General features: G+C 42.7%; 1 protein-coding gene across 5 annotated transcripts in view; it reads right to left on the reverse strand.

Annotated features, from left to right (window-relative positions):
* The window catches only part of SACS (sacsin molecular chaperone), a 264,410-nt gene that overhangs the window by 89,373 nt on the left and 151,450 nt on the right, over window positions 1-23,587 (reverse strand). For 4 of the 5 annotated variants that reach the window (XM_075127377.1, XM_075127383.1, XM_048845726.2 and 1 more), the window contains one exon: window positions 15,591-16,149. In XM_075127377.1, the coding sequence (XP_074983478.1) occupies window positions 15,591-15,613 (23 nt within the window). In that variant the 5' untranslated portion in view covers window positions 15,614-16,149. Of the gene's footprint in view, window positions 1-15,590; window positions 16,150-18,243; window positions 18,366-23,587 lie in introns of those variants that run through there. The other variant, XM_075127393.1, reaches the window with a different exon arrangement.

Consider the following 23,587-nt stretch of genomic DNA (forward strand, 5'->3'; position numbering starts at 1 on the left):
CCTGCCCCGCGGCAGTGAACAGGGAGTTGCAGGGGTCCCCCAGCTACCGCAGCTGGTGGGGAGCTGCGGGGGTCCCCCTGCCGCCACAGCGGCCAAGAGCTGTGGGGTACCCCCCTGTCAGCAGCGGCTGGGAGCTTGGAGGCCCGCTGCCTCAGGCAGCAGGGGTACCTCACAGCTCCTTGCCGCTGCAGGAGACAGCGGGACCCTGCGGCTCCCAGCCACCAGGGCAGAAGTCACTGAGGTCTTTGGAAGTCATGAATTCCATGACTTCCGCGACTTCAGTGACAAAATTGTAGCTTTATTTATAAGTGAATGGCAAAGAACTGCTACGCTGGCTCTACACCACCCAGTGAAGCGCCTTGGAAAAGAGAGAATCTTTGGTGGCCATATCCAGCAGATTTAGCCCCTTTACACTGCACTGATGTAGCTGCGCTGCTGTAGCATGTGTGGTGAAGACGTGGTATGCAGACAGGAGAGCACTCTCCTGTCGGTATAATTACTCCACCTCCGTGAGAGGCAAAAACTATGTCAGTGGGAGAGCATCTCCCGCCAACATAGCGAGGTGTGGACATGGCTTCACTCGATGTAATTTACATATGTGGAATATAATTTCCTGAGGTGGAATTTGTCAGGGACACATTAGTTAACAAAGAAACCTACTCATGTAAATTGCCATGGGATATGGACTGATAACAAGTGCTCAGAATCTCAAATTTAAGTCTTGTACAAAATCTGCAACAATTCTACTGCTTTGTAAGAATATTGGTGTCATCAGCTAAGTTGTCTTTATGCATTTTTTAAAATAAGAGCTGCAAAGCAACAAACAGGACAGACAAAATTGCTAGCTATGCATGGCCAATTTTATAATGCTTTCATTGACACAAGCTGATACTTATAGTGCAATATACATAAAATAAACTGTTTATAATAGATATACTTTCCAGTTGTAGATTTTTAGTATTGGAATGACAGTGTTATCTCGTGATTGGAGAGGGCACTGCAGGACTCCTAAATTCTGTTCCTCGCTCTGACACTGATATAGATCTTGAAAAAGTCACTTAACCTCCCTGTACCTCAGTTTATCCATCTGTAAAATGAAATGACACTGACTTATTTCACAGTGGTTTTGAGGTCTTATACACTTCTCGGCATGCCAGCTCCATGGTGTGGAGCACACATTCCCAAAATGAAGGACAATAAGGGACACTCACTTGTGCAACAAAAATCACAACGTGGGGCCTCATTTCCCAGCCTTTTGTCACTTCACTGACCCTGAATGTTTATGGACATTAACCTTCCAGTTTCTATTTCCATTCTCCAACGCCTCTCATTTACGCTCTCTCACTCCATAGTACCAAAACATTCACCTCTTCTCTTACGCCATTTTCCCTCAAATGTTCCCTTTTCTCCACCTCTTTCTATTTCCTTCGAACACTCATTAACCATCTTCTAGCCTCATTATTTGAGGCAGCCAAAGGCTACCAGACATCCTCTGTGGTCCCTGTCAACAGACCATGAGCCCTCACCCAGAAGAAAGATGTATAATAGGCAGCATCAGCCTGGAATTATCCTGGCTCTTGAAGGGCAAAAATACACACAGAAAAAGAGCTATGAAAAAACATAACAAGACCTAGAGAAATTAATGCATTTGCTTATGCAGAATACAATTGGTTAGTATTCTCAGGACAAAACTTGGATTTGAAGTTTGCTTCAGAAATGACAAGTCTTCATCCATGGATTGGTACAGTTCATCTGGTGTTAGGGAGATACAAATTGCTAATTCTTTTTGCTGATTCAATTATCTGTAACCAAGCTTCTTGTCTTTTTGCGTGTTGGCAATAATGATTGATTAACTCTTTTTCCCTGCATAATGACAGGTTTCAGAGTAGCAGCCATGTTAGTCTGTGTCCCGCAAAAAGAAAAGGAGGACTTGTGGCACCTTAGAGACTAACAAATTTATTTTGATGAAGTGAGCTGTAGCTTACGAAAGCTTATGCTCAAATAAATTTGTTAGTCTCTAAGGTGCCACAAGTCCTCCTTTTCTTTTTCTCTGAAATGTAATAATGGATAGACATCTTTAAATAGTGACTCATCCCTGAAACGTGACTGTATAAAAACTGTACCTTCTGACTCAGAAGTACTCCTGGTATGTACTCAATACTATCTTCTGATTTTAGTGACAAAATAATTTTTTACTGGTTTTTATTCCTGTTAGCACTGCAGAGACAACACAGTTTTGGAAGCATGAATGGAATTCTACTCCTTGTGCACCATCAACAAAATTGTTTACTAAATCATTGCACTGTGCAAACCCATTGAAGATAATGGGTCACACGAGTAAAATTTGGCTTGCAGAACCTTTATTACTGAAGATCATATATTATATGAGAAGGAAATAACCCATTTGACTCTCACAACCCAGGGTGAATTCTGCAGGAGTGGCATTTAGAAGAAACTGAGTGCAGTTGACTTGGAAATTATTGAGATGATAAAACATGAAAATCCCATAATGGGATTTTCACAGTCACTTTTCAAAGCAGAACAGCACTTTAATTTTCAAAATAAATATGTAGGAGAACATTTCCTTTAAGACTGAGTGGCTATGAAAAAGGAGTTCTGCTTGGCCAGTGGTATAGAAACTGGGAGACATTAAACACAATCAAGATATGTGGAAACAAAGTCATAGAGTATGAATGCAAAATGTATAGAGCCCACTGCAGTGTTGTCATATTGCTATAAAATGAAATGAAAGCAATCCTCAGAATGGCCATTTCCTTGAAAATAGAAAACTTTAGATTTCAAAATGACTAAGCATATTCATACTCATCTGGAACAACTGTGAACACTGGCAAGGGTCTGCTGCACTGGAAGATGTGAGTCCTTTCCATAAGCAAGAAGGGATATTACTGTACAGAAAGAGATGGGAAGGAGTTGAGGAAAGGAAGAGTGAATGGAGCCATAGAAATAAATATTATTGGGTTACTAATCAACAGGAAGCGTAGTGCAGTAAAAGATATGCAACTGCGGCTACTAAGATTCTGCAGTGTTAGCAGGCAAGTAACAATGACTCAACAACCACTGTTAGATTTAAGACAATGCACTACTAACAAAATTAAAACCTTTTAAAATGCAGTAAGCATTGCACATTTATTTTATACCTAATTTCTAAGCCACTTCCTTACGTATTTATAACGGCATTTTTTTTTAAATTAGAATGTTTAAACATTTCACATTAACTAGAGATGACTGACTGTACTAATCAGTGAAATCTTTGTCTGGCTAATACTTTACTGAACAGCAAACTATAGTACCATGTTTACTGATCTCATTTCAAGAAGCCTTAGCATAAATCTACCACTCTCTACTGACACACATACACTCTTTTTAGGGAAAAGACTGGAAAAAGTTGTAATCAAACCATTAGTTTTGATCATACAAAGCCAGATCATTTATGGGGTAAATTCTGCCCTTATTTATTCCCTGTGGACCCCCACTGACTACAGTTAAGGTGGATGTGAAGATGTATGAAGGCAGAATTTGGATCTAAGTTATGCCTTCCTTGAGAATGCTCATTTTCTTAAAGGAAAAAAAGAAAGGAAAATCATAAAGATTATATCTGTGTTATATTTACTTTTAATAATAAAGGAGAGAGTCTGGGTTGTGAAAATGTCTGATTCAAATAAGGCTTCTGACTTTTACCTGATTTGTTACATAATTTAAATCTTTTTGCTGAAAACATTTATTATGGGTTACTCCATTTTATGTGTAATCAATAGTCCTAGTCTGCATGCACTCATCATAACATCATATGGTTCCATTACATTCAGATGCTGAGCCACCTCTAAGTGATTGTGGCACAGATAAAATATATTATGAAGTTGGAAGCTTTGTTCCCCTTCCTTTAGGGAGCTGATGCACTTCTAAATATATGTATCCATGCCCAAATACTAAAAGTATGGATGCGTTAGAAGTACTGCTACTACTACTACTAAAAAGATTTAAGGGCAATGGCCAGCAACAGTTTTTCCTTTCCACTACATGGATTTTGCTGTCTCAGTTACATATAACTGACATAAGGGAGCAATAACTATTTATATTTTAACATAAGCTACCTTCTTGATGGCAGATTACAAATACCAGTGGAGAGTGCTTAAGAGATCATAAATCTTGTTTCATTTTACTACGTGCATACAAAATAAAAAGCAGAGCAACAGGGCACAAATCTGTATAAAAAAAAAACAAAAACAAAAAAACCTTCTAGTGAGTTACTGAGCAAAAACTTACTTTCAGCTCTGACCCTAACATCCATTGACAGACAAAAAGCTCTGTTAAAGTTTTTTAAGGCCCACAGGGGAGGAACTATGTGCAGCCCTAACTATGGAGCAGTTAATGTATCTCCATAACAAATATTAAATTGCTGAAAATCACTGGGTTTATTTATTCAAATAAGCTCAGACAACTAGTAAAAAAGGCCTGATGTTCCAAATTATGCAAAAGAGAAAACCACCAGAATAGAGGATAAAAATAATTTCATAAACTGTGCTTTGGAATATTGCTTTGGGAGAGATTGTAGTGCTGTAAGTAGTGTAGCTAGCATACATTTCCTGTCTATAATATAAAGTATTGTTCAGGCCCATTTTCTATTATAATAACAGCTGCAAAATGATTCTTTCTGTTAATACTTCAAAAGTAGGTCTACACTGCAGGCTTGCCACATATTGTGCTGTGCATTTTTGTCCAAACTCCTGTATCATCCCCACTCACAGCCATGCCATTCCCACAATGTCCTGTATCTGTAGCTTCTTGCCCTCCCGCCTACTCGCTTCAGAGTCACCCTCTATGCACTGCTATCTGCCAGTTCACATACACTTGCTTGGAATTTATTTCATTTTCCACATTCTTCTCTAGTTTGTGAACAATTCAGTCCAGCTCTATCTTCCATAAAAGATGCTAGCATGCTGTTAGCTGGCTGGAAGAGCACATTGGAGTTCTAAGTAACCTCAGGTGCAAGAAGCCTCCAGACCATGATCATAGCAGGAACTCCAAAAATATACATCTCTATGAGACCATCTCAAAGAGACTGGGAGATGTGGGCATCCACCAGACTGCTGGGTAGTACAGGGAGCAGATGAAGCAGCTATCCCACAAGGCCAAGGATGGAAATGGCAGGTTTGGCAATGTTAGCGTACACTGCTGCTATGAGGAGCTTGACCAGGGTTGCCACTGTCCCAAGCACAGAGCCCACCATCACCTTTGACATGCTCCTGAACTCGGATGGCCTCATTTTCAGACCAGTGGAGGAGGGGTATTGGGGGGTAGCAGGAGATGAGACCATGGCAGAGTCTCAGTCCCAGGAACAGACAGCAGAGTTCGGCCAGTTGAGCTTGTGGACATTCAGGGTCTATTTCTGCAGCTAGGCCCACGGAACAGCCTGGGTCGTATGCAGCACGGGGTCAGTATCTGAACTGAAACCTGGGTAAGTGTTACCTGCCATACTTGTTACTGTCATGATGAAAAATGTACTTTTAAGGGAGGGATTTACAGGTTATGCTCAACAAAAGTATCGTTATGGAGGATGGTGCATGCAATAGAGTGTGTTTAGCTTCAACTGAGGGTGGATGTGACACTCTATACCTCAGGGGAGCACCTGTAACCCCCATATTCACCATTTGTATATAATTGTGATATTTCATATAATCATGTCATGTAAGATATTATGGGAAAGGCTATGATCTATTAAAAGCCATTGTTCTATCTAAATATGTATATCATTAGTACATGTGAAATTATAAGATTATGTTGTTGGTTGTCACTAAAATATGCTGTGAGTTAGGAAACTGTCCAGATATTAGCTCCCAGAAACAACAAGGGAGCTAACCAACGCCTGGGCAGGTGTCCAACAACCATCAGCAGCCATTGTCCAACAAGGGAGTTACAATTCAATGACTCACTTGCATAAGGCCATACCAGGGGAATTGCTCAACCTTGCCTGGTGACTCAGCAATGCCCACCAGACATACCTGGACTTGTTTTCTTCAAGCACATGGAATGAGGATATGAAATAGATGACAGAGGCTGCATGGTTTGTCCTGTCTCTTCCCCCACCTATGCTGAAGGCAACGAGAACACGGGAGCTGAGGAGAGTGGTCCCAAGGCTAAGAGGGAGAGCCTGTGTATGAAAGACTGTACCCAACCTGCATATCCAGCAGGGTGAGAAAAACTGCTTAGTCCAGATATTGCTTAGTCTAATAAGGTTGAGAATTTAGACTGCGTGTTTATCTTTTATTTTCTTTTGGTAACTACTCTGACTTTTTGCCTATCACATATAATCACTTAAAATCTTTCTATTTGTAATCAATAAACTTATTGTAATGTTTATCCTTACCAGTTAGTTTGACTGAAGTGCTTGGTAAATCTGCTCAGGTTACAAAGGGTGGTGTATGTCCCCTTTCCATTGATGAAGTGGTGAACCAATAAATAAACTTGCATTGCTCAAGAAAGGATCTTGAGCAGTGCAAGATGGTATATTCCTGAGGTATAAGGCTGGGTGCAGGGGGGGACTTGGCTGGTGCCTTTCTCTATGTGATTCGTGAGTGGCTCTGGGATCATTCATGCAATCTAGCTGGCTGTGGCGCTGCAAATGCAGTTGTACTGAGTGGTAACACCATCTGGAGGGGTTTTCTGCTTGTCACCAGTAAGGCATTGTGGGAGACAACCCAGATCAGTGAGTTAAGGGGGCACAGCGGTCCCACAGTCCCAGGTTGTACCTTCACAGTGGAAGCCATAACATTTCCATAACCTACTTTCCTCTTGTTCCTTCCCGTCAGCATGTGTGTTCCAAGAAGAATGCCGAGTGAAGGGGAAAAAATTAAAACACATAACTAGTGACTCTTTCAGCCTATCTTTGCAATTTAAAAAAAAATGCAAAACAATTAAAGGGTTACAGACTTAGCAGAAATGAGTGCATATCTTTGCAACTACTGCTCTTCTGTAACTCGGTCACACTAATGTAATGATAGAGAGTTATACCTTGATTAGAAGAGCACTTTCCCAGACAGCATGGATTATAAATTCCTTGGACTTGTACAAAGTGGTAAAGTCCCTTTAGGACCTCAGTGCTTGTCCTTTTAATTCTTTCCATTTGCAGGACCCTACCTGGTCTCAGTCTATGTTGGTGGACAGAATCCACACTGCTGCTACCAAGCCTCTGCATCTTAGTGTAGCATCCTGTTAATGTTCACTCTAATTTCCCTCCACTCCTGACAGATGATGCTTGAAAAATTTTCAAGAAGCTGAAACTCTAGTTAGTCAGTCAGATTCCTGGACAGGGCAAACTTGCTAGGGCTACCATAGTAATTTACTAAACCTTTCCCCCTGTTGATATGCTGCTCAGTACCACATACTGAAAAATCTTCTTTTCATAAACAGATGGGATCCCACCACTAGCCTGTCTCCTAGGGTTTCCCCGGCCTGAAACACTCTCAGAACCAATTCTGGTAACAGTGCCCTTTTTACGATTTCACCCCATCCTCCCTCAGCCAAACACAAATTTAAAAAAATAAAATAATATATAATTCTTACCACAGTGTATCCATGGACTACCTATGGTAGCAGGAGGTTATGAACAAGACAATGCATAAAGAAGTAAGAGAAGCACTCCAAAATAATAAAAAGTTGCAATCTGGCTTTATGTTGATGCAAAACATAAAGTGGAGGGATTCATTCCTCTCCTTCCTCCCCATACCAAAATTACAAAGAAAAAAATGTGCTCCTTCATTGTCTTGGCAAGCATTTTCACCTTAGATGGACCAACCTTCTGAGCCAGAACACTGCGGGACAGGACTGTCCAGAAGCAGGAAAAACACAAGAGGACCAAGGATGAGATGTTTGGCGGTGTGGTCTGCACAAGTGAAGAGCACCTGGAGCTCCAGAGTGTGAAAGAGGAGCAGGACATGCAGAGGGAGGAGAGACTCCTCAAGGAAGAGCAGAGGAATAGAGGACAGGAGGACCATCTGCTCATGGAAAGATCAACTTGGTAACCAACAGGGTGCAGCTGCCAGATCCAGTACCAGCTCCACAGCTGCGCCTTTTGACAGCTTCACCGAGGCCCATAGAATCTCCTCCATGGTACCACATCCTGCAGCCAGTGCAGACACTGTAAAACTCTCGGGTTAGCTGAGCCACTGACAACTCTATGAACTGGAGTGGACAAATGTACCCTGTACTCTCCATCCCCATGCAACCTACACTCCCTTTGCAGCCACATGCAAACCGGGCAACACATTCTGCCAGAGGGAAGGAGAATAAGAGGACAGTTGCTTCCACTATCTACAGACAGTTGCTTCCACTATCAGTGAGACTGACTTGTGAGGCTTGGAGTTTGGGGTTCATACAATTTCACTGTTTTACTCTGGTTTTGAATGTTTTGCACAGACACATATGCACTTCTCTTCACACTGCACACTTGTTACTTTCTACTTGTGAAGAGGCAGCTGTTATGCCTGTAATGGTTTTACTTCTTTTTTATTCAGTTGTTTGGTTAATAAATTGGTTTGGTTGTACAACAGGTTGCTGTGTGGGTTCTTGTAAAGGAAGGAGGACCTAGGAAGTTGTGTCATAAATTTTAATTAAGTTGCAAAATCTCATGCATCCCATGAAACCCACAAAACCTATAGTTGCATAAAACCTGTAACAAGTTGACAGTTGTATAATACAGCAGTAAAAATTGATTACAGATTGATCAAAACTGTTAAAATCATCACCTCATTACAGGCCTCCATTACAGAATCATAGCTCATTCACATCAACTTGGGTTGCAAGGATGCAGGCACACAAGGCATCACTTATTTCCCTTGCCTGCCTGGACCCAGCCTAAGTGATCACTGCACTTTCTTGTTGCCGATACTGGATCTGCAAACCAGTTGTGTCTTGAATCCACACCATGCAAATGTACTCGCCTTTAGCCTTGCAGAGTGCAACAGGCCACAATCATATGGCTGCAAACAGCCACACTGAAATCCAAATGGTTTCGTAGGTAAGTGCCATCTTGCCTTCAGCTTGTGAAATGTGCAATCCACCACCATCCCACAATGAAAGGTCCTTTGGCAGGACCTCTGATGTCAGCGTATGGTTTCATGAGCCATGGCAGAAGTGGGTAGGAGGGGTCTCCCAAAATAAGTAGTGGGCACCAACACCCCCTGGATAACAATAGCATTAGGGAGGAATAAGGTCCCTCCTTGTTCCAGCATGTAAATGCCAGATCTCCTCATCACCTTGGCATCATGCACCTTTTCGTACTTCCCATATTGGTGTTCATGAACTTGCCTCAGTGGTTGACCCAGGCCTGGAGAAGCAGGGATTCGAACCCTTTGCTATTGACATATTTGCTTGCTCCTTCTGGCGGGAAAATTATGGGCATCTGTGCCATCAAAATAGCCCAAGTCCAGTAAGGGAACCCCATTCTTTGAAAGCCAGCTATTATTTCACAGGATTAAGCACCTCACAAACCTCCACAACCACAACCCTGATAGTTAACTTCCCAACAACAAATGGGTTTGCAACAGCTTCCAGAGGGCAATTGTAACTTGCTTCTGTACTAGTAAAGCCTCCCTAAATTGAGTGTTTGGGCACTAGAGAGTCAGAGCAAGCTCCTCACACAACTCCATGAAGGTCGGCTTCCTCATGTGGAAGTTCTAGAGCCGTTCCTGGTCATCCCAGATCTCTATGATAATGTGGTTCCCACCATACTGTGTGAGTTCAATCTTCTCTTGCACTCGAAGCAGAATGTATGGCAATTGCAGCAAGTACCATGTCTGTCCAGTCTGCCCTGAATGAATCACCCTACAAGTCCCACCACCTTCCGTGTTTCAGAAACTGCTCCTGAAATGCCACCCAGAGTCTCACTGAACGTCTATTCCATTGCATAAAAAATTCACCCACAAACAGGATCAGCTCATCCAACAAATCCATGGCTTGTTCCCTAGCTAGAATAGGCTGTGAGGAATGTGCAAAGCCAGAAAAGCTTCCGCTAAATGTGGCGGGCTAAAACCACTTGCTGTTCAGCAAGGACAGACAAGTTCTCCCATAATACTCCACACACCAATTGCTAGATCATCTCCAGTTCGTGAGGTGCTAAGAACTCTGGGATAAAGCTCCAGAAATCCTAGTGCTAAACACATGTGCACTAGTTTACTGGATACAGGGTATGTGCAACTCTCCAGTGTGGCCCCTCAGACTCACCAAGGTCAACACAAGGAGCAAAGAGCTGTTTACCTCACGTTTTTACCTCAGGACAGCTCATGTATGTCAATTATCCCAACATAAAAAATACACCTTTTTTAGCAGTGAAGATAAGGCTTCTGAAGAGTTGTACGTATCCTGTAGCAGCATCCTCACTGTATTACTAGCTCGAGTGACAGCAGCACTCAAACTTCAAACCACACCCCCTATCGGCCAGCTAGCTCGAGTTTAGGTGCCACATAACTCAAGCTAGAGATTTTTGTATGCGGATAGGGGTCAGGTTAGAGGCAACGCTTGAACTATACCTCAAGCTAACACTGCAGTGAAGACAAGCCCTAAGACTGATAAATGAGGCCTTTCTGAGAAGGAAGTTTCTTTTATTTGATTCTTTTATTTAAGTAGAGGAGTCTCTAATGGTTTGCGAAGGGGCATTTGGAATTGGGACCCCACCACACTAAATATAACTTGATACAGTAGTACCAAATATATACAATATAGGGACAGCTTTAAGAGTTGAAAGCCTAAATTTAGTCTCTAAATCTCTAGTTATTATTATTATGTGTATTGTAGTATCTCCTAAAGACCCCAACTGACACTAGAGCTTAATTGTTTTAGGCACTGTACAAATACAGAGTAAAAGATAGGCCAAGCCCTAAAGCGATTACATTCAAGATAGGACAAGATTGGGAATCCACACAGGAAGTCTGTGACAGAGCCAGAAATGTAACCTAGATTTCTTGAGTCCCACTCCAGTCCTTAACCATGAAACCATCCCTTCTTTCCACTGAGTACATCGAAAACTTGTCGGTGCCTAAGTGCCGATTTAAACATTTAAATATAGATCCTTCAAAGTGCTCCACACTGGGAAACCTCTATGTCCATGCAAAGTCCGAAGGTCATCAGAGGGGTTCCCTGTAGGTGCGGGGTGCGGGGAGTGTCTATCTGTCTGGAGCTGTGCAGGATTGGGGCATTAGATGCCTAACTTCAGACACACAGGTTTGAAAAACTGGCACATAATTGTAATTATGAATATATAGATATTGTTTCTGTTTCTGCCCGATAAATCCATACTTTATCAAAGTAGAAGATCTGGTAAAATACCTTACCAAAATATTTAAGATTCGCTTGTTTTTATTTTTTGCAGCAATTAAAATTGCTTAACGCTAGAATAAAAAAAGGAAACAGATGCCAGTGGGAATCCTGAAAAATGCAAAAATAGTCTAATGGAAGCTCTTTAAAACATAAATGTACATAAAAGCATAAACTGCACAGAACCTGCAAGGAGCAGAAAGAATGGCATAAATTATATAATTGGTATTACTGGTTATTTATCATCTCAGTTGTACAAAGTCCCTAATTTAATAATTTATTAGTGTCCATTATGTACTTCAGGCTGAGGTACAGAATTAAAAGTTATTGACATGATAATATTTGATGCAAAAATCTGCTCTCAAGCAATACAGATTGAGTCATTTACTCTGCATGCAAAAGTGAAGCATGTGCCCTGTGTTTAGCATGAAAAAAGTCATATTTCAGATTGAAAAAGAAGCATTAATGAGTATGAAACCCACTCCTCAAGCTGAAGGAAACTTTGGAGACACTACAGCTAGGTCACACACTCATCATGTAAAAAAGCCTTATCCAAGGGAAATTAAATCCTCTCTGAAAAATAAAGAGGTGACCTTTTTTCACTGTAGAGGCTCCAAGCCAATTAACCTCCATGAACTAGAGAAAGGGGACTAAAATCAATACCCTTTGACACTGAATCAAAATACTGTAAGTGCTTATGCTGTGGCCCAGGATGTCTGTAGTGCAGGGGTGAGCAAACTTTTTGGCTCGAGGACCACCTCTGGGAATAGAAATTTTATGGCAGGCCATGAATGTTCAGAAAATTAGGGTTGGGGTGTGGGAGGGGGTGAGGGCTCAGGCTGGGGATGCAGGATCTGGGGTTGGGCTGGGATGAGGGGTTGGGGTGAAGGAGGGTGCTCCAGGCTGGGATCGAGGGGAGGAGGGTGGGAGGGGATCAGGGCTGGGGCAGGGGGTTGGGGCGTGGGGAGAGGCTCAGGGGTGCAGGCTCCAGGTGGCGCTTACCTCAAGCGGCTGCTGGAAGCAGTGGCCATGTCTCCACTCCGGCTACTATGCGGAGCCACAACCAGGAGGCTCTGCGTGCTGCCCCATCCACAGGTGTTGCCCCTGCAGCTCCCATTGGCCACAGTTACCAGACAATGGGAGCTGTGGGGGCGGCGCTTGTGGCGCAGGCAGAGTGCAGAGCGGAGTTTCCTGGCTGCTCCTGCACATAGGAGCCGGATCTGGGGGATGTTATTGCTTCTAGAAACAGTGTGGAGCGGCCCCCAACCCTGCTCCCTGGCTGGAGTGGCGGAGTGGGGCCATGATGCTGCTTCTGGGAGCTGCGTGGAGCAGCCCCCACCCTGCTCCCCGGCTGGAGCGCCAGAGCAGGGCAAGCCCCAGACCCCACTCCCCAGCGGGAGCTCGAGGGCCAGCTTAAAATGGCTGGTGGGCCGGATCTGTCCCGTTGGCCGTAGTTTGCCCACCCCTGCTGTAGTGTCTCAGATATCTTTTTCTCTGCATAATCAGCCTGCATGTGCAAAAGTAACCCCTGCTCCACAGCCAAACCACAGAATTTGCAACATTGTTCAGACAACCCAGTGACCTCTGACATCAATTTGTCTTAACTGACAAAGAAAAAAGATAACTTTCCTCTTTTCTTTCTTTCTCTCTTTCTTTCTCTCTTTTTTTTTTGGATTCACAAATGTTTCAACACTGATATCCATTTTCTTTCATTCATTTTACCTGAGACTCTACATATAACAGTAATTGGAGAGAGGAGAAAGTTTAGAGAGCTTCACCACACTGCAGCAACCAAGGGAAAAAGGCCCCCATTCCACCACTCTTTCTAGGATCTAGAGTGGAGAAAGCAACTCTCATCTGATTTTTAAAATTACCTACAGATGCCCAAAACTTGTATATCTCTCCCTCTCTTAAGGTCATATGGAGGGATAACTCCTGCCCTAGGGATACTGTTCAGGACAGGGAATTGTGGGGCCTGAGAGATGTGGCTCTATTTCAGTCCTTGGTGTCAGCTTAGAAGGCTGGGGATATTTGTAGCTGTACAAGCTTTGTATTTGAATAGCTTTGGTCTCTATTTTTTGCGGATCAGATAAATGAGGGATAGACAATTTTTGATTTTGAATTAATCACTTAATACTGACGAATATATCATTTGCACTAAAGTTTTACAGAGTTCAAAAAGAAACAACAAATAATCATAATTAACTGTGACAAATACATACGCAAACAAAAAATAAAGTATGAAAAAATTAAAACTGAAATATAAAACTATGAACAAAGTAAAATCAGACTAACCACAACATTAATAAGAAACATTTCTCACTCCTTTCTAATGCACCATTAATTCAGAAATCAAATAACTTGTTTTTAGGGTAGAATTTTCAAGTCATGCATAAAGCCGGCATAACCAAGTCTGTGAGGTTTGCCTGAGTGGAATTTGGAGAGGACATCAACACAACCAACCCCAGGGTAGGCTACAAGGCTTCAGCTCAGCCCCTCCATGGCCATGATTTCAGCCTAATGACTGAACTCAACTAATGACCCAGCCTCATCTACAGTCTCATGCAGGGGACCCTGACCAACTTTCATTTTTCCTCTCTGCAATGGCATATTCCATGTCAGTGCAGAGTTCACCGCTCAAGTGAACAGAATGTGCAGTGGCAGCTCTGTAGATCCTGCATATCCATCTGCCTCAATTGCACTGCACAGGTATACCAAGGGGATTCCACAGAGCACAGGGACAGAAGGTCTTGCATGGGCCTACCACCAAGGCCTACCACCAAGGGGTGAATTCCAGACAGCAAGAACATTTCAAACAACATCTCAGAGTCCAAGTAAATATTAAATTAACAGCTGTGGTCTCAAAGGCCTTGTTTAATTGCTGTATCTATAGGGAAGCTACTCTTTAGCTCAGTGGTGAGCAAACAATGGCCCGTGGGCTGGATCCACTCCATCAGCCATTTTTAGCCAGCCCTTGAGCTCCCGCTGGGGGGCGAGGTCTGGGGCTTGCCCTGCTCTGGCGCTCCAGCCAGGGAGCAGGGTTGGGGGCCACTCCATGTGGCTCCCAGAAGCATCAGCATGGCCCCGCTTTGCCACTCCAGCCAGGAAGCAGGGTCGGGGACCTCTCCTCGCTGCTTCCGGAAGCAGCGGCATGGCCCCACTCTGGCTCCTATGTGTATGGGCAGCTGGGGGGGCTCCGCTCTGCAAGCTGCCCCCACCCCAAGTGCCGCCCCACAGCTCCCATTGTCTGGTAACTGCGGCCAATGGGAGCTGAAGGGGCGGCGCCTGTGGACGGGGCAGCACGCAGAACTGCCTGGCTGCGCCTCCGCGTAGAAGCCGGAGTGGGGACATGGCCACTGCTTCCAGGAGCTGCTTGAGGTAAGCGTCGCTCAGATCCTGCACCCCTGAGCCTCTCCCCATGTCCCAACCCCCTGTCCAAGACCTGAGCCCCCTCCTGCCCTCCGAACCCCTCGGTCCCAGCCTAGAGCGCCTTCCTACACCCCAAACTCCTCATCCCCAGCCCCACCCCAGAGTCTGCACCCCCAGCTGGAACCTTCACCCCCCGCCCCCGCACCCTACTCCCCCGCCACAGCCTGGAGCCCCCTCCTGCACCCTCAACTCCTACTTTCTGACCCCACCCTTGGGCCCACATCCCCAGCCAGAACCCTCACCATCTCCCACACCCCAACCCAAATGTTCTGAGCATTCATGGCCCAACATACAATTTCTATTTCCAGATGTGGCCCTCGGGCCAAAAAGTTTGCCCAACTCTGCTTTAGCTAGTAGCCATGTTACCCAATCATGACAGAGAAACAGAACACTGAATTCAGGCCTTGGCAGGTACAGTAAGTGAAGCAGCAAAATTATTTTCATCTTCTTTATTTTCAAATATATTTCTCTAAGTGCTTAATCTAAATGAGGATATTGTACGTAACTTGAGAATTTAAGGTCAGATTATGACTCTGTTACTCATAGTGGTGAGCAGTCACTCACATAAGGTATGCCATTGATTTCAGTGGAAGTACTCGCATGAATAACTGCTAACCAGTGTGAATAAAGGGATCACAATATGACCCTTCAACATTATTGTGTAATTTTTAAGCAATTCATTTAGCCTTTATGAATCGCACCTTTTGATAAACTCCAAGTCCATTTCAGGCAATCTTGCTCCCACTGAAGCCAATGAAAATATGAGCAACATCAGGAGCTTTAATAGCCACCTTATACTAATCAAAGTATTTCACAATGGTTAACTCATTTACCTGATCTTATCCTTGGTCTCCATCCTCTTTTTTCATGTGATCTTTTCCTGCTAACAACATGAAGCAGACATTGAATTTATAAATTAAACAAATTATTTTTTTATCTTCTCTGTTTGAGTGTCGTCGTCTCTTTCTCTTTAAATGTACTCCAGAAAGCCCAAACTTATGAAACCCCTATCACTGTTCACTCCATCCCTTATCTCCAAAATGTGACTGTGCTTCTGACTGACTGCTCCTTATCCAGATTCCTTGTCAAACCTCCTGCTCTCAGTTGTTCAGAGTGCTTGCTTGTCTCAATTTCAGCAATAGATTAGCAACAACAGTACTTGGCAAGTACAGAGATCTTGGTTTCTTTCTGCAACTTTAACTGACATCACACCATTTTCTTCTGTAATTGATTTTGGTCCATTTTGTGGAGAGAGAGTGAGAATGTGAAAGATGTTTCCGTTTTCCTTTTCCTTCTTTTTACAGGAAGCTGAGACAATGTTGGAGCCAACGTCTGCCCTGTCTTAGCTCTCTGGTCTGCTAGCAGCCACTTCTTAACATCTGCTCTGGGGTCCTGAAAGAAGAAAAAGAAATGAGAGAGAAGGAGAGTGACATTAATATGGAGAGGAACTGAACTGAAGGGCATGAAAAAGTCATTTCCTCTGAGGACATAGCTGCAGTTCCTAGCTCTAAGTGAGTCATGTTTCTAATTATAAATGACCCAGTGCATTACAGTACTTGCAAGCACGTGGAGGGCAGAAACAGAGCTCTGCCTTTTTCTCCCCACAACACTACTGTAAGTATACTGACTAAGAGACAGGTTTTCACTTTCTCCCTCTACCTCATTATGTGCTGGAAAAGGCTCTTGGGGAACCTGAGAGCCCCATGAAGAGTTGGGCAGAATACTTTTGAAGAGTTGTTTTGCCCTTGGAATATACTAGACTGCAGACAGAGGAGGTGATTAGCTAGATTGCAGCTAGGTTTACAGGGGGATACAAAGTCTTCAACTCCTATCCCCACGTCCAGTTATATAGGTCATCTTCTACGTTATGCTTTCCAAACACTCAGTATAGTTTTCAGGAACAATGTACACATTCCTTCAAACTGAGACACAGAATTTACTGTTATTAGCAACCTGAATAGTGCCTGCTTGATGCAACACATCTACTGCCAAATAGCTTAACTGATTCATTCACTATGCATATATAAATGAATTGTGCAGTATAAAGCCATTTTTAGCCCTTTCCAGCTTCCTACATTTGTTTGCGCAGTGATTTTTTTTCTCCCTCTTAGTTTGTAAAAATGTATTTTGGTTTAAGGGGGAGAATAAGTGAATAGATTCCCCAGTCTTTCACTCTACTGACTCCCCCATTGCAAACACACACATCCCTGATAAGTGGGGTTCATCATAAGCCAAATGGACAAGGTTTGTAGAAACTCCATAGTAAAATATTGACAGCATTTCACTGTTCTATCTTTGTGCAAATGTAAATTCTTTTCTGCATCTCTGACTGGGCTCTCAGCTAGTAGATCTTTTCTTAAATGTACAGTCATAGATGTTTGTATACAACTAGCATCTTGGGGACTCATTAGCCACAAACGTAACCAGAAAATAATCAAGGCTATGCTGCAATAGGTAAATATGATCATTGTGAAATTATCAGATTCAAATACAAATAATCTTTTGTTTATTATTAATATTTTTTGTTTTGGCTTGAGGTTTTGCATTATTTAGGAATTTATTCAGTTAATTTGTACATGAAAGCCAAGGGAATGTAAAACTGAGAGGAATTTCCAGTGATGCAAGTAGGGCAGTCCAGTCCAGTATGCCGTACCAGTAAGATATTTGTAGCCGGTACGCTGTACTGGAAAGACATAGGAGGAGCAGAACGTGGGGCCGCCAGGCAGCCCCACACCGGCAGCTCCTCCAGTGTGGCTGTACCGCCCCCAGCCCTACCCCTCCAGCCCTTCCATGCAGCTGCATCTACTGTCTGGGGTCTGTACAGCAGCCCCACCAAACGACAGGGCTGGGGGTGGTTCAGCCGCGCCGGAGAAGCTCCTGGTGTGGGGCTGCCCAGCGGCCCCATGTTCTGCTCCTTTCGCCGCTGCGGTTCTGGAGAGCCCTGCAGTTCAGAAGTCTCCAGCGCAGCAGGAGGAGGACAGAGCCCTCCCACCCCCACCAGGTAACATGGGATGGATCATGGAGAGGGAATGGGGAGAGCATGGGGGCCCCGGGCTGGGGGCGGAGAGGAGTCACGTGGGGGCGTCATGTACAGAGGTCACATGCCCCCCTTTATGTCCCTCCCATGAGTGCAGTGTACCGGTAAGAAACTAATTCTACTTGCCCACTGGTGATTTTGGAAACGGCATTCCCAGTGTAATGTCTTTGCAAATAAAATCTAGCACATATACTTTTCCAGGCCTTTCAATAAGTGGGTTCATTTGTTTTTCTGTCTATACAAATGTTTCAATATTTGTATAGCATAGAGTCCAACAGAAAAGTAACACAATCTTAGGTGCTACTTAATTAGTTACAACCATTTATGCAAATCAAGGAAAATCCTGCTCCAACCTTCATGGAGGTATAGAACTCCACAGCATGTGAAACTGGTGCAATTCTATTGCAGAGGAAAACAGGGTCTAGAGAGGTCACAGAGAGGTTGTGCACCTTCTTTGCAGTTGAAAGCTCAACTCTTCAGGGGCTCCCTGTGCATTCTGGTGCAGGAGCACTTGGAAGTCAAGGCAAGGGAGAGCCAGAGGAAGGGAAGGGCCAAGGTATATACTTTCCCCAAAAAATCTGCAGAAGAAAATAACTTATGAGAAATTTCAGGATGATTAATTTAGTTTTGACCATCTTGGGTAGTGGGAATGTCAAAAAACAGGCCTAGAATAGAAAGCTAATCACAACCTTAACTATTGAAAGACCATCTGTCATAAATATAAAGGGAAGGGTAAACACCTTTAAAATCCCTCCTGGCCAGAGGAAAAACCCTTTCACCTGTAAAGGGTTAAGAACTAGGATAACCTCGCTGGCACCTGACCAAAATAACCAATGAGGAGACAAGATACTTTCAAAGCTGGAGGGGGGGAGAAACAAAGGGTCTCTCTGTCTGTGTGATGCTTTTGCCGGGAACAGAAAAGGAATGGAGTCTTAGAACTTAGTAAGTAATCTAGCTAGATATGCATTAGATTCTGTTTTGTTTAAATGGCTGATAAAATAAACTGTGCTGAACGGAATGTATATTCCTGTTTTTGTGTCTTTTTGTAACTTAAGGTTTTGCCTAGAGGGACTCTCTATGTTTTGAATCTGATTACCCTGTAAGGTATTTACCATCCTGATTTTACAGAGGTGATTCTTTTACTTTTTCTTCAATTAAAATTCTTCTTTTAAGAACCTGATTGCTTTTTCATTGTTCTTAAGATCCAAGGGTTTGGGTCTGTGTTCACCGATGCAAATTGGTGAGGATTTTTATCAAGCCTTCCCCAGGAAAGGGGTGTAGGGTTTGGGAGGATTTTGGGGGGAAAGACGTTTCCAAGAGGGCTCTTTCCCTGTTATATATTTGTTAGACGGTTGGTGGTGGCAGCAATAAAGTCCAAGGGCAAAAGGTAAAAATAGTTTGTACCTTGGGGAAGTTTTAACCTAAGCTGGTAAAAATAAGCTTAGGGGGTTTTCCATGCAGGTCCCCACATCTGTACCCTAGTGTTCAGAGTGGGGAAGGAACCTTGACACCATCTCTCCATAATTAATGGGTAACACACTTTCCCAGGAGCTATTCTACATTTCTATGCTCAGTTTAACATGGGCTTTCCTTTGTTATGTTGATCTGGGGAAATTGTTTGACTTCATTTTTGATTTTGTGCCCAACAATGTACATGACCTGAATGCTGAAAAAGAGGTATGCTTTACAATACTAGAACTAAACCCCATTGTCCTGATAATGTATTAACAGCTGTGAGCAATCTATACCCCCTAGGATAAATGAAAAGCCAGATGTGCCACTGAATTCATGTGTTACTCCTATTAGTGTTGAAGTTCTCATGGAAAACAAAAGTACGGACAAGTATTCTTGACAACTGTAGCTAATCTAGGAAATGAGACACTACAATGTGCCTAAATGCAGTTTAGATATAATTGATTCACTCAGAAGCCAATTTAGTTGAAGAGGAAGTTAAACCCTGGCCAGTAAAGGCAGATCTACACTGTCAAATTTACATGATAATCCCAAATCCGTTTGGTTTTGCCTGTGTAGATGGGATCAAGTGATGGTGTAACCATGTTACTGAATCAAATTACAACCCTGATGAACATAATGATATGATTCTAGTAGTGTTTCCCATGGTAAAGAAGAGAAACAGAACTTGGTTGTCAGCTACTAGACACAGACATACACTGTAGCTTTCCCTGGTTCTCTAGCTCCCTGACAGCTTAATATGACCATATAAAGTCTTCCTAAGTGCTGGCCTGTATAAAATAGTCATGGAAGGTTTGCTGTCTACACCACAGTCTCTTGCCATGTAAGTTGTTTAACTGATACAAATAGGCCCTAAACCTCCTTCCAGTGCATCACACAAATTCAGTTACGAAAAGATAATCCCCCAAATTTAGGGCTTGACTTTTAAAAACAGTCTTCAATTTTGCAGATGCCTGCAATGAATTGTGGATGTGAAGTTACAGGCATAGATACTAATGTCTAGATGTTAAATTACTTAATTTTGCCTGCAAATCAGGTAGACATTGAAATGTTAGTAGTTGTACCTGCAATTCACTGTGCCCAATACTGTAAGCTCAATTGATAACCCCTCGCCACCCCCTTCATGCCTCTAAACATTGGAACCACTGTATGTAATATACATAGTAGCTGTCATAATTCACTTCAAAGTAACTCTTAAAATAGCTAAATCAAAATCTTTAAAACCTCAACTTGGAGCCTGGGGAGCATAGATAGCATAGCCCAAAAAATTACTGAACACAGTCCAAAGCCTAGAGGAGGTGGGAATTTGTGAACAAAGGGAACATGGTACTAATACAATTTATGATTTATACCGTTTATAAGTACAATTGATCACAGAATCACTACTGATTTATGTTGACTTCTTCTGATATAAACTAGGCCATAAGGATCCCAGTGGAAAAAGTCCACAGTGGTGTGTCCTCAAATAGAATAGCAATAATGAGCAGTACAGCTAAAAGAATGAGTTGCGCTAGCCAGGTCAGCTGCTTGACTAGGGTGGCGGGTGGATGTGCATATTCAGAGCATCCACTGAGCAGCCTCCATCAGGTAAATTCATGTGGAACCTTGGCTGCAACTGCATCTGTCATCACCAAAGTGGAAACTCCAAGTTATGGCATGGTCAATATCCTAGGGCCAGCTACATCTCCATGCAGCACCAATGGGGGAGGACCTGGCCCATAGTATGGAGGAGAGAAAAGCACAGATGTTTTATTTAATAACATTTCCCCAAAAGCAAAAAACGGTTGAACAGCAAATTGTACATTGAATGATACTGTGCAACTCATATTTGAGCCAGAGTAATTTCATATTGTGGTGTGAAGGTTTTACCTACAAAAATGGTGTCTACTGTGGCACACACTAGAAACATGTATTTAACCATGATATTGAACCTGAGAGTGTGGGGGAAATAGACCTTTGAAAGAGAAAATACAGGTAAAGATTAGCAAACGTAAGTACTGAACAATGAGCTGACAGAAGCAGCATGGTCTAGCGGATCGAGCATAGGACTAGAAACCAAGTACATCTGAGTTTTAATCTCTATTCTGACATCAATTTGTGTGGCCTTTGGCAACTTATTTAAACTGCCTGGACCATGTTATCTCATTTACTCCAGTATAAATATGGAGACGGTCCATTGTCCTCATTAAACATTGCATTCCATCAGGTTTTCTGCCAGGGGTACGTGGCAGATTTAATTACCACGAGGAACTCCATAACAGAGCCATCAGAAAGAGGTGCTGAATCAGCATAGTCCCCAACTACCTCGGTCATGCCCACTTCTTCGCCAGAACCATTGACTTTAAACTGGCCCCAGCAGCAAAAAATGGGTTTCAGCTGCTTTGTGCTGTTGCAATCTGCTCTTTAGAAGACTTTTCATTGCCTGAATTTACATTGGTATAAAATAGCAAAACTGTGGGTGAATCTGGCTATGTTTAGTCCGACCGGAATAACTGCATATCTTCTTTTCCAGGAAGAACTCCCCATACTACAAGACCTAAAAGAAAAGCCTCGAGAGCTGCAGATTTTTGTGTTTTAGTACAACATTCTCTACTGATTTGTTTTTAAAGTGAAAAATGAAAAGCTATTTCCAACTATAATTACTATTTTTTTTGCAGATAACTTCCCATCGTAAGTAAGCTGTATATTGTCCTCTTCTGAAAGTTGCAACTTCTGTTCCATCCCTTTTAGATTCCAGTTTATAAATCGATTTTTAGGTACACAATCTTTTCTGCATTTTTGAGAACCTACAGTTGTCTTCCACTGATTCCAGCTGTTTCTCCTCTTCTAAGCCTGGGTCAGAAAGATGGGTCCCTCTTTCATGGCCAATCTGACACAATGGATGAAACTGAGACCCAAGAGTGAATTCACTCACTCTAGTGCAGGAAACTAGGCTGACACAGGGATGTGCAGTTTGAACCTTTCTCTACTAGTAAGAGTCAAACTGGTACAGAATGTCTGAACCATACATATACCAGTTTATACTCTACTCGCATGTTTTAGCATGTAGGTTTTTTGGGCTCAGGAACATTTCTGTGAAGTACAAACTCAGAGCAGGTTTGAAATTAAAGTCCTGCAGTGTTAGTGTGCAATAAATTTCTATTCATCATATTCTGTTTATATAGAACTGTAGGGCTATTCTTAGCTTCTTTTGTCAGGAAGACAGATTGTCCCAATAGCTGAGGTTTAGCCCCCTTCTCCTTCTGGTCCTGGTCTTCTCAATGTGGCTCCTAATTAGTCGTGTTTATTTATTTTAGTTATATTCTTCCATGGGGCAGTGATAGGACAACAAACTCCACAACATTTCCACAGCCTCTATAACCTTTGATGATAACATTTCTTTTCTGATTGCTACTGGGGCTTGCCATCTTTGTTGCAATAATATTGAAAAGTATTTCATGGGAATAAATGGAATAATCCTGAAATCAGTTAATTTAACACCTTTGAGGGAGAGGAAAGAGCAGGACTTTCACTTGTGGTATCCTCTGATGGTGAAGCATGAAAATGAATACCGAAAAGTCTGGAAAAAATTACCCAAGATAAAAACATTGTTTCCTTGTGCTCACCTGTCTGTATTCACTTGTCTCATTTTATACTTACATTATAAGATTTTGGCACAGGAACTGTCTTTTTGTTAGCACAATGGGGTCCTAGTCTGTGACTGGGATTGCTAGGTGCTACCCCAATACAAATAATAAAATCCACTAGTAAAACTCTGCCGACAGCCTCAGTGATCTCCGCAAAATTTATTTTGAACCTGATCCTGCACTCTTTACTCAAGAGAAGAAAGTAAATGGGGCAAATTTTCTCACCCCACAATGGGTTCAGAAGTCCTGGGAGGCAGCAGTACTGGGAGTGGGAGATCCAAACCTTGTTTTTCCTGGAGAATATGCTTCTATCCTTACTAGCTGAGGGAGGTTTGATGAATTTGTGACTATATGGCCCAATGGCTGAACTCCCATGGAAATCAACGAGGTTGTTGCAGCCCTGCGGCTGTAGTTGTCATATAATATTTTTACTACTGTTTTGTGACCTAAGAGGAATTAATTCCAATCTTTCCACTATTGAAATCTCCATGCTAATTCTGCATGCCTACAAAAGATCAGCATTGGGGACAATAAGACTACAAGATCAGTCCTTTACCTTATCAGAAATTTCTATGATAAATACTGGCATTTGTGCGTGCATTTTTCATATTTCATCAAAAGGCAGCAACTCGTGCTACACCGAATGCACTAAATAATGAGAAAAAATGCTAATTTGGGGTAGAAAATGTTCAAC

Source organism: Caretta caretta, chromosome 1 (genome assembly GCF_965140235.1).
Source record: "Caretta caretta isolate rCarCar2 chromosome 1, rCarCar1.hap1, whole genome shotgun sequence".
Classification (NCBI taxonomy): Eukaryota; Metazoa; Chordata; order Testudines; family Cheloniidae; genus Caretta; species Caretta caretta.